Genomic DNA, 12,500 nt, shown 5'->3' with positions numbered 1-12,500 from the left:
CTCGCCCCCCCCTATATGGTGGGGGGTCCCATTACTGTGGTTCTGGAGTCTCGCCCCCCCTATATGGTGGGGGGTCCCATTACTGTGGTTCTGGAGTCTCGCCCCCCCTATATGGTGGGGGGTCCCATTACTGCATCAAATGTAATCAACCCAAACTATAGGCCTATAAAAACTGCATGGTCAAACATTGGCCTAATTGTAAAATTTGTAATACAAGAAAGAGGCAAACATTTAGAAAGTAGCTGGTCTTCAAGCCCACATCAGATTGTGGATCTGCTAGTATTTTCACAATATTTATCCCTGGAACTTCAAACACAATTTACTGCCTCAATTGCTACAATTTCAAGTGCTTGTCTGGTGGGGGGGGTTCAAATATGATTATTTTGGGGCTTCGCAGCACATATCAGGCTAATTAAAATCAGCTGCAACATGAAAGTGATATAGCCTACATTGATCTACTAATTACGATCCAATATTATGATTGTGAAATTCATCTGCTACATTCATGTTTAGTAGGCTACTGAAGGTATATTCCGATGACATCAATTATTTTTGTATACTCTTACAGTGATCAAGTACAGTTTTGAATAACGTATTTTATTTGTAGAGTAGTAGGCCTACAGTATTTCTACGTTGTGGTATTGGTACTTTTAGTAAGACATCTGTGTCCCTCGGTGCAGTTTATTGACATACTAACAGCTTTAGTAGTTTTTTATGTGATTGACATTGTTCTTTTTAACGTCAATGAGAACAGCTGAGTCAATACAAGGGCCACATTCAATTTATATTCATGACTTCGCTTAGAGAGAGAGAGAGAGAGAGAGAGAGAGAGACTCTTTGACAATCTTTCCCATGCCCCTTTGAGAGAGAGAGATTTGAAAACTATCTTTAAATACATACATACATACATACATACATACATACATACATACATACATACATACATACATACATACATACATACATACATACATACATACATACATACATACATACATACATACAACCTACTGTACGTATACAAGCAGCACTTGGATTAAGAGTGTCTGCTAATTGTGCATATAAATTACCAATGATCACGTAATAGCAAAGACATTATCCTGGTTTTTAATTTAATTTGACCATCCCTGCTTGATTGTAAAGTTGCATGGTGAGTGACATACATGCTCGTTTGCACATTTCTTTAGCATGCCTAGCATGCACGAGTACATACATTTCTTATGTTGTTTTCTTGTTTGTCTATAATTCACTTGCTTTGAATCAGAATCATTCAGAATCAGAATACTTTATGGCCATGACATGTAAACATGTTTGGTGGGACAGCAGAGTGCAGTTACATTAGGACAAGTGCAAAACAGGACAAGACTAGTGAATAAAATAAAGTGCAGAGAGTTCAAGTGATCAGGCATTTGCATACGTGTGTTTCCCTTGTCAACAAAGAGAGATAGGAACATGCAGTAACACTTAAAGGGATAGTTCAGATTTTTTGAACTTAAGTTGTATGAAATACTTGCCATTAATATAGTGGTTGCAACTGTATTAATTGATTGCCCGAGTCCTGTGGTGGGAGTTCTGCTCTGGTTTTGGTGAAAGATCAAGTAGTTCCGGTCATTTTGTGGGGGGCACTGGGGGCCACGCAGTAAAGTAAATTAATCCACAAAACTAACGTCATTTGTATTGTTGACCTATTTCTAAAATATTAGTGCAACTTCCGTTCTTTTTTTACCCCTCTATCACACAGAACTATGTTTTTTGTGTCCATATCACTACGCCCAAAAAATAGTTCCATGTGATAGAGGGGTCAAAGTTGAACGAAAGTCGCGCTAATATTTTAGAAATAGGTCAACAATACAAATTACGTTCGTTTTGTGGATTCATTTACTTTTACTGCGTGGCCCCAGTGCCCCCCACAAAATGACCGGAACTACTTAATATTGACCAAAACCAGAGCAGAACTCCCACCATGGGACTCGGGCAATCAATTAATACAGTTGCAACCACTATATTAATGGCAAGTATTTCATACAACTTAAGTTAAAAAAATCTGAACTATCCCTTTAAGGAACTTTATTGGCATGTGAAAACGTATGTTTACAAATTGCCAAAGTAAGTGTAAAAATTAAAACAATGACGTTGCTGTGTGTGTATTGATTGTATCCATTTATAACTGATGGCACAAGACCCATAAGGGGGTCCATTTTGGTTACATTTCATTTTCAGAGTGTGGTTTCATTTCTAATTACCTTAAAGGTGAGGATTTCACTGTGTGGAGAAGGGGGAGGTTTTCTCATGCCAATAAAGCTCCTTCAATGAGATAGAGAGTGAGAGAGAGAGAGATAAGCTAGTTTAGCTATATCATGCTAGTTTTCCTTCATTTGCAATGTTGTGACATAGCTATGTTTACACATTTCTGTGCTCACTTTATTGTAGCCTACATGCATTTCTTAGTTTTTGACCTTCCTTGGCAACGTAAATGTATGTTTTATCATGCCAATAAAGCTCTCAAGAGAGAGAGAGAGAGAGAGAGAGAGAGAGAGAGAGAGTGGAGTTAATCTGAATAACAAAGACACGTTCTACTTGTTGTGATTCTACACATTCCATTCCCCTCTATGCCCTTTTGTTATTCACCTCACACACACACACACACACACACACACACACACACACACACACACACACACACACACACACACACACACACACACACAACCCCCCACAGACGACCCGACCCCCCCATCTGCTCGCTCTACAACCCCTCTGGTGGTTAAAGTTTGTGTGCGTGTGTCTGTGCGTGTGCATACATCCTGTGGGGTGTGAAGATGGATTTGTCACCAGTGTGTGTGTGTGTGTGTGTGTGTGTGTGTGTGTGTGTGTTCTATGTGAGTGTCTGTGTTTTACGTGTGTGAAGCAGAGGCGTCATTAAGGGCGCACACACACACAATTCAATTCAAAGGAGCATATAAATAATTGGCATGGGAAAACATACGTTTACATTGCCCGAGCAAGTGTCAAAATAAAAACAATGTAAAAACTAAGTAAGTAATTAAGTAAGTACGTAAATACATGACATGTAGGCAAGGCTAGCTTGATCTAAACTAAAGCTTTGGGGGACAAATAGCAACAAGTGTTTCAAATGTTTAAAAAATGCACTCATATGTACAGCAGATCTATGTCAAACACACACACACACACACACACACAATTCAATTCAAAGGGCTTTATTGGCACGAGAAAACATATGTTTACATTGCCAAAGTGGAACAATACAATTGAAAGTCAGAATCTCCAATAAATCAATGTACCAAGATCACTCGATGCAGATAGTGCAGGAACACACAATGATTAGTCTTTAGGGTGTGTTGTGTTCCATTTGATATCCTTCTCCTATCACAGTAGTCTTGCTGCTGTGTTTGCACATTGTTGTTCTTTGCCTAGCAGATATGGGATTTTTTTTTGTCATTGTTCATGTTTTCAAAATCTCTGTGGGTGATTGTAATCTGTGGGAAGTACATGTCTCTGATGTCTTGGTACAGTGGACAGATGGTTAGGAAATGTAGCTCAGATTCCACTTCATTCAATGTGCAGTGGGTGCATACTAGTGTATATAGTCTGTCTTCTCTCGGGAGACAGGTCTGCCTATGACGGCCTTTCTCGATCGCAGTCTGTACCTAGTTAAGATTGTCCTTTGTGTTTGGTCGGTCACGGTGCTCAGGTATTCTGCCACAGTGTATTTTCTTTGCAGGGCCAGATAGCATTCTAGTTTATTCTGCTTTTCTGTTGCTTCTTTCCAATGTGACAGATAGCTTTCCTTTTGCTGTTTTATGCACGCACGCACGCACGCACGCACGCACGCACGCACGCACGCACGCACGCACGCACGCACGCACAGACAGACAGACAGACAGACTCATTAACTCCTCAGTGTGTTATCTGTTTTTCTTTGTCCTGCATCTCATCACTTCATCACACGTCTACATGACTTTACACCTAGGGCCTCATTCACACGTACCAAACACCAATCAAGCAATGTTTGGTCGTTTTTTTGTTTTTTTGGGCCACCACAATGCTTTTCCAATGGGAGTCACATGGTTTGATCAAACATTTGTGTTTGATCGCTGATTAATGATTGCTCCCCCCTCATCAAACAAAAATGTTTGGTCAAACCATGTGACTCCCATTGAAAATGAATTGGAGCAGCAATCAAAAAGCAATCAGGCATCACACACGGACCAAACATTTGTTGTGTAGGTGTGAACTAGGCCCTAGTGTGTTTGTGTGTTGATGCTATCATGCATTGATTGCATTCATGCAGCTGATTACATAGATAGAGTAATTAAGGTGTGTGTGTGTTTACATTTCAAGGAGGCAATTCAAAGATGCTAATCATTGCTATAGGGCAGGGGGGGGGGGGGGGGGGGGGGGGGGGCACAGGCCTATGTAAACAATACATTAACCACATGGTCCATGGTTATTAAGCAGTTTGACCTGAGATCAGATTCTAAAAATGTCTTCTACATCCTGACAGTTTTCTGAAAAAGCTATGTTTCTATGTCAGTCGTTCTTTGATTTTTCAAAAATAGCAGACATACAAGCTCGTAGCGCGCCACTCGGTGGCGCGCTATGAGCTTGTAGATCTGCTATTTTTCAATAGCTAAAGCACAACATAATGCTAACACCAAAAGGGGTTAGCATTATGTTTGAAGCCTGTTAATACCAACCGTTAAATGGTGAATATCTTTTTATTGAATTGTTAGCGCTTACTCTTACTCTTAAATTAAATTTAAAATAAAAATAAAAAAGTATTGAAAATAGTTGTAGTTGTTCTTTCTATTTCCACTATAGTTTGGGTCCTGCAGGGCAAACCGTCCATACTCTCTCTCTTGTGCGTCACGGCCACGGGCTACAACGTTTGGGAACCACCAGATGAGATAAGATTGTATACCAACTCTCTCTCTCTTCCCCCCCTCCCCCCAGGCTTGTTCCCGGCCATATTGAACCTGGCCAGTCAGGCGCAGATCAGCAGCAATGCGACGTGCGGGCAGAACGGACCCGAGGAGTTCTGCAAGCTGGTGGAGCACGTCCACCAGCGCCGGTACCAACAGAAGAACCTGCAGTGCAGGATCTGCGACGACAACTCCACCGGTAATCTATCAATCCACTGGTTATCTATCCTATCTATCCAGTGTCCGTCTGTCTAGAGGCTCATTCATAGTCTGGATTTTCGGTGGTGAGGTGACCACCAGAGCTGAAATAACCCATTTTGACCTGAGATCAGATTCTAAAAATGTCTTCTATATCCTGACAGTTTTCTGAAAAAGCTATGTTTCTATGTCAGTCGTTCTTCGATTTTTCAAAAATAGCAGACCTACAAGCTCGTAGCGCGCCACTCGGTGGCGCGCTATGAGCTTGTAGATCTGCTATTTTTCAATAGCTAAAGCATAACATAATGCTAACACCAAAAGGGGTTCCCGCTAATATAATGTTGAGCGGTGGTGAGTAAAAACAGAGAGAAGGGCTGGGGCCGGTGGCGGTGGTTTGCTCTTCACCGCGGCTCAGTGACGTCATGTTGTAGTTCGGTGGTCACCTCAACACCGAAAATCCAGACTATGAATAACGCTTATCTGTCTGTCTGTCTGTCTGTATGTGTCATCTCTTCCAGTGTTTGCGAGAGAAACAAGCAAACATGGTCTATGAAAGCAAGCCCCAAAAAGAAGCGAGCCCTTTACCATTAAATATGTGCATACATTTATTTATCTGAAAATAGCCCATGGCATAAAATGTTTTCAGATGGGGGTCTGCAGACAAATATAATTATATTAATTTGGGGGTCCTTGTCTTGAAAATAAAACCAACATTAGGACCCTGCAACTACCAATATTTACAAGCAACTTTACGCAAAAACAAGCCCAAAGTCGCTTATAATATAAGCGGACATGGCAACACAGGTATATTCCTAAAATGATGATGATGATCATGGTGGTGTTTGTGGGTGTGGTCTTACAGCGCAGGGCACAGAGCGCCATCAAATCGGCAACGTCATCGACGGCACCAACGACTGGTGGCAGAGCCCCAGCATCCAGAACGGACAGCAGTTCCACTGGGTCACCGTCACGCTGGACCTCAGACAGGTACGCACACACACGCACGCAGCCACGCACACACGCATGCACGCACGCACGCACGCAACCCACGCAACCCACGCACGCACGCACGGACGCACGCACGCACCCATGCACGCACACACGCACGCACCCATGCACGCACCCATGCACGCACACACGCACGCACCCATGCACGCACCCATGCACGCAGCCACGCGCGCAGCCACGCACGCGACCGAGAGAAACAAGTACAAGTTGATGGCCGTTCGATGCAGCGACCAGCTGTGCTGGAGATCTGATCAGGCATGTCGATAACTGGCAAGAACACGATAGTCTGTGTGGTTTTCCAGTGGTTTCCAGTGGTTTTCAACCCTTTTTTTCATATCAAGGTCCATTGTTTATCTGCTGTTTGAGCCACAGGACCACCATCTGATGACATTTAGCCTCTCAGACCCAAAACGAAAGAATAGTTTGTTATCGTTGGATAAGATTTTGTCCACAATTGTGCGGTGCCATAGCTAGGATAAACGTTGATCAAAATAACAATTATTCAGCCGGGACGCCTGATGGAGGGGAAAGGAACTGGTTGGAATAACGTGTTCCTTCCACACGCTACGTCCAACCAGGGAAACTCCCCCCTGTCAGGTGTAAAGGAGCGACTTGGACACTCATGCATGAGTTCAAGTCCGTTGCTCTCCCCATGTCCCCCATATATGGGGACTAGGTTGGCGGGGGGTGTGTAGAGCCCAAGATCACATTAGGATTAGATAATTGACACAGGGGTGAAAAATGGGTTACAAAATTGTGGGATAAAAATTCTCTAATTATGTACTTAAATTAAGCAATGCCGTTGTTTAACAATAATGTCACTCTTGAGAACGTGAAATGAAACCAAATGGATCCGCAAGGGTCCATTTGGTTTCATTTCACACTCTCAAGGGTTAAAGATCTATAAGGGTCCATTTGGTTACCAACTCTCCATCATTTAGGTGGAGGACCACTGGTGGTCCCCGGACCACAGGTTGAGAACCCCTGGTATCCAGACATATCCAGACATATCATTTAACCGTTCGTCTGTTAGTTTACAGCTGCTTCTAAGGTGATCGCGTGATATGAGCAATCTGCGTGTGTGTTACCGACGCACGCAGGCACGCACACATGCACGCACGCCCACACACACACACACACACACCACATGAAGGATGGATGTTTGGTTGTGACCCCAGGGCGTGTCCCTGTCTGTCTACAGTCGACTGACTCACTGTCTCAGCATGCGTGCGTGTGTGTGTGTGTGTGTGTGTGTGTGTGTGTGTGTGTGTGTGTGTGTGTGTGTGTGTGTGTATGTGTTCTCTCACTCAATCATTTTGTTTCTTTCTTATCTCTACCCGTCTCTCGCATTGCAGACAGTATCAAAATGTTCCATTAATGAAGCACGAGCTCAGTTCGGGGCTTTCCCCAGGTTGGCAGAGGGAGAGTAGCGCCCAGGATTACAGCTTAGTAAAATGTTAAATCATTCTCTCTCTTTTTTTCCACCAGCTTTTTCAGATCGCCTATATCATCATCAAAGCTGCAAACTCGCCACGACCAGGTAACTGCCATCACTTCTTGTAACTGTTACCACTTCCTGTAACTGTCGGTAATAGACGGTAATAATTGTCACCACAAACATGTTTAAAAAATAGCAAAAATAGCAGACCTACACGCTCGTAGCGCGCCACTCTGTGGCGCGCTATGAGCTTGTAGATCTGCTATTTTTCAATAGCTAAAGCATAACATAATGCTAACACCAAAAGGGGTTCCCGCCCAAAATGGGTTAAAAAATAGCAGAAATAGCAGATGTACAAGCTTACAGTACAAAGCTTACGGCACAGTCACAATTGGTGATGTAAGTGTTATTAAAAAAGTATTAAATGTGTCAGTGATTGATTTCTTTGTATATTTTAACCCATTTTGACCTGAGATCAGATTCTAAAAATGTCTTCTACATCCTGACAGTTTTCTGAAAAAGCTATGTTTCTATGTCAGTCGTTCTTCGATTTTTCAAAAATAGCAGACCTACAAGCTCGTATCGCGCCACTCGCTTGTAGATCTGCTATTTTTCAATAGCTAAAGCATAACATAATGCTAACACCAAAAGTGGTTCCCGCCCAAAATGGGTTAAAAAATGATTAAATGTGTCAGTGATTGATTTCTTTGTATATTAAGATATTGGTCATATTGCACCCTGCGCAATTTGTGATTACGCAGCCAAAAAATGCAAACGGAAATACAAATTCTAACATTCCAATGCTCAATGCAAACCCCCCCTCCCCCCCAATTAAAACGTTAAATCGCAAATTATCTGTGTGACAATTTATCGTCAACTTAAATCTGTAATCGTAACTCTTCACTGTAACGGTCACCACTTTACTATAATGTCAATTCTTTTCATCCTTTCATTTTTTTCTCCATCGTCTTCCAGGTAACTGGGTTCTGGAGCGCTCGGAGGACGGGGTGACCTTTGAGCCCTGGCAGTACTACGCCATCAGCGACAGCGAGTGTCTGAGTCGCTACAACGTCACGCCGCGCCGCGGACCGCCCACCTACAAGAGCGACCACGAGGTCATCTGCACCAGCTACTACTCCAGGCTGGTCCCGCTGGAGCACGGAGAGGTATACCGCCACCGCCCCTTCTCTCCTCTCTGTCTGTCACACGTTTTCAGAAACAGAACCCCCCCCCCCCCCCCCCCCCTGCCCCCCCCCCCCCCCCGTCTATCTCTCTCTCTCTCTCTCTCTCTCTCTCTCCCTCTCTCTCTCTCTCTCATATTAACCCATTCAGACCTGAGACCAGATTCTACAAATGTGCGTCATTCCAAAACCTACGCGGGTTGTGCAAGTGTGTGATTGGCTAGTCGCTGTGATTGACAGCCTAAACCTAACCCTATAACCTCAGTAAGACTATGACTGCCCGGGGGCGTGGTTATAAGCACAACCCGCCTTGGATTTGGAATGTCACGTAGTCTTTACACAAGGTTCGCGGTGGCGAAGAGCGCAATCTATCATAGACCACCGAAGAGACCATAGGACGTAAATCACGGCCTTTTGCAATCAATGTGTTTGTTGCGAACGCAGTGAGCATTTACTATGAGACCCAGCAGATCATGTCTGTCTGTCTGTGTGTCTGTATGTCTGTGTGTCACGCTGTAACACCACCCGCCCACCACCAGAGGGCGCAGCTGTATCGCACACAAAAACACACACACACACACATGCACGCACACACACACACACACGCACGCACGCACACACACACAAAACTTAACTTAAAAAAAACTTAACTTAAAAAAAAACTTAACTTAAAAAAAAAACTTAAAAAGGAAAAACTTTAAAAGGAAAAACTTTAAAAAAACTTAACTTAAAAAAAAACTTAACTTAAAAAAAAACTTAACTTAAAAAAAAACTTAAAAAGGAAAAACTTAAAAAAAACTTAACTTAAAAACAAACTTAACTTAAAAAAAATTAACTTAAAAACAAATCTTAAAAAACACAAAAGAGAACTTAAAAAAAACCTTAAAAAATTACGTAATTTATTCTAATTGTTGTTTTTGCAATTTACGAGCTGCGTTCGCTTCCCGCGTTCGCGCGTCTTACTTGTGTGTTAACTGGTGGTCTGTCTCTCTTACCTTTCCAGATACACACGTCTTTGATCAACGGGCGTCCCAGTGCCGAGCACCTGACCCCGGAGCTGCTGCAGTTCACGTCGGCACGCTTCATCCGACTGCGCTTCCAGCGGATTCGAACCCTCAACGCCGACCTCATGATCCTGAACAACCACGACACCAAGGACGTCGACCCCCTCGTGACGCGCAGGGTGAGAGACGGACCATGATGTTAAAGACAATACCAACTAATACCAACCGTATATAGGGCTCTGGTTCTCAAACACTGGGTCGTGTGTCTGTGTCTGTCTCTCTGTCTCTCTGTCTTTCTCTCGACCCGCTTTGAATGTTATCAATCGATAATCACCAATATGCTTACTTATCAATTATCATACCATGCAATGGAGGCAATAGCGTGTGAAAACGTGTACGTCACCAAGAGGGGGGCGGTGTCTGAAAAGCTAGGGACGGCCCTCTCGTGGGCATTAAATTCTAGCCCGCATCACTCAGAATAGAGTGACGGTGGTATGTTTTTGTAAATCTTGAGCTCGTTCTTGGCGACAACATTGTGAACCAACACCAGGATGGATAGAAAGAACGTCGGGCCCAAATACATTACAAGGACAAGGAAAATGTTGTGAACAAACACGGCTGTGCTTAGATACTTTGTTGAACGTTATGTCCGTGCGCCCGTGCACCGTACAGCCGAGATCCAAGCCATTCTACGGATTCTTTTTTAAACTCGTCAATCTGGGTTCCTTGATGCTGTCTCCATGCTGGAAAGCTGCACATCTAATTCCGTTTTCTGGCTCATTTCCTCGACGCGACCTGCTGTGGCACTTATTTACTGAGCAAGTCTGCACCATTGTGAGGTCAGTTTAAAAACGTATACAAGCACACGGATAGTCGCTCAATGTAAACAAACCAGACAAGCCAGCAAGTATGGCGGCCGCTACCACGTGACACATATGTTGACGCCCCCTCCAGGAGTTTTGGTACACCCTATATGGACATTTCTTACATAATTACTGCCTACCGCCAGTAGGCCACTAGGAAATGCGAAAGTGAAATGACTGCCGCCGGAGCGAAAACATGGTGACACTGCGCTATACAACGACGTTGCTTTATGTTTATCTACGTGGTCATTTAAGACTGAGCTTAGGGTTAGAGTTAGAATTAGATTTAGGGTTAGTAATAGTGTTAGTAGTCGGACAATGCGACCAAGCTGACGTCGGTCAATATGGCTGACAAAACAAGCCAAACAAACGCCAATGTGTAGGAAATGTCCATACGGGCTCCATTGCATGGTCTCGATAAGGGCCGATGATGGAGATTAAATTGTCTGATAAAATCCGAAAGCGCTACTCTGTCTGTCTGTGCACGTCAGTCTCAACTGTGACAACTCTGAACCACTGTATAGGGCAGTATTATGCGTGTCTTAAGTACCAGGTCTTATTACTTAACTTAAGACCTGGAGGCGTGATCAATGCCATTTGGCTATTCTGAGTGGCCAAACAGCATTGACCACGCCTTCAGGTCTTAAGTTAAGTAATAAGACCTGGTACTTAAGACACGCATAATACTGCCCAATATGTGTTTAATGTGTGTGTAACAAATTGCGTTTCTTTCCTCAGTATTACTACTCCATCAAAGACGTCTCGGTGGGGGGGATGTGCATCTGTTTCGGACACGCACAGAGCTGCCCGCTGGACCCTGTTACCAAGGTAACGCACTCACGCACACACATTTACTCTCTTCTCTTAGATATACTGAACACAGACACACACTACTACACACAGCATGCTAGCATTTCACAATGCGATGTTTAACATCTCTCTTTAGCACATATAGCGGCCGCGATTTCACCGTTTTTCAGTCTCTGTCCATTCATGTGCCACGGGTATTTTAACCCATTTTGACCTGAGATCAGATTCTAAAAATGTCTTCTATATCCTGACAGTTTTCTGAAAAAGCTATGTTTCTATGTCAGTCGATTTTTCAAAAATAGCAGACCTACAAGCTCGTAGCGCGCCACTTGGTGGCGCGCTATGAGCTTGTAGATCTGCTATTTTTCAATAGCTAAAGCATAACATAATGCTAACACCAGAATGGGTTAACACATAGGCGGCCGCGATTTCACAGATTCAGTCTCTGTCCATTCATGTGCCACGGGTATTTTAATGTGAGCTGCCTCATTCAAGGGACACAAATTACCCCAGGAAGTTAGCTCACGGATAAAGCAATCCCGGGAGGATCGCGGGCCACCCGAGGCATGATTCTTTTTTATCTGCGACCTGCGCCGCGACCAGAATCTGCCGTAGATAACAGAGGTTTATGTGTTTTATGTGTTTAGTGTGTCTCACTGTCTAACTCTCTTCCTCTCTCTTTGTGTTAACAGAAGTTTAAGTGTGTGTGTGAACACAACACATGTGGGGAGAGCTGCAATCAGTGTTGCCCCGGTTACCACCAGGAGGCTTGGCAACCGGGAACCCTGTCTGTTGGCAACACTTGTGAGAGTAAGTCTGTGTGTGTGTGTGTGTTTGTGTGTGTGTGTGTGTGTGTGTGTGTGTGTGTGCGTGCGTGCGTGCGTGCGAATCGCTTGACTCTGTGTGAGTTTGTAGATCAGCTATTTTCAGCTTATCAGCTTACTGTATATGATTTGACAATTTGGCTGTCTGACTAGTTTTTATAGTAAAGTTTGTTGATTACTTTTGATGCAGGAATGGACTTTTTTGCTTTGTCCTTAAAAGTGCTTCAGATG

General features: G+C 43.6%; 1 protein-coding gene across 1 annotated transcript in view; it reads left to right on the top strand.

Moving 5' to 3' along the window:
- Positions 1–12,500, top strand: part of lama1 (laminin, alpha 1) — a gene marked incomplete at its 5' end in the record, with an annotated part of 61,524 nt that overhangs the window by 9,196 nt on the left and 39,828 nt on the right. Inside the window, 7 exons of the mRNA XM_079489894.1 lie at positions 4,975–5,142; positions 6,004–6,128; positions 7,638–7,689; positions 8,563–8,753; positions 9,772–9,951; positions 11,374–11,463; positions 12,138–12,255. Of these exons, the coding sequence (XP_079346020.1) occupies positions 4,975–5,142; positions 6,004–6,128; positions 7,638–7,689; positions 8,563–8,753; positions 9,772–9,951; positions 11,374–11,463; positions 12,138–12,255 (924 nt within the window). The remainder of the gene's footprint in view (positions 1–4,974; positions 5,143–6,003; positions 6,129–7,637; positions 7,690–8,562; positions 8,754–9,771; positions 9,952–11,373; positions 11,464–12,137; positions 12,256–12,500) is intronic.

Source organism: Electrona antarctica (assembly GCF_951216825.1).
Source record: "Electrona antarctica genome assembly, chromosome: 20".
In the NCBI taxonomy this organism is placed as follows: domain Eukaryota; kingdom Metazoa; phylum Chordata; class Actinopteri; order Myctophiformes; family Myctophidae; genus Electrona; species Electrona antarctica.
Note: the sequence above shows the minus strand (reverse complement) of the source record. Positions and strands in the feature narration are given on the sequence as shown.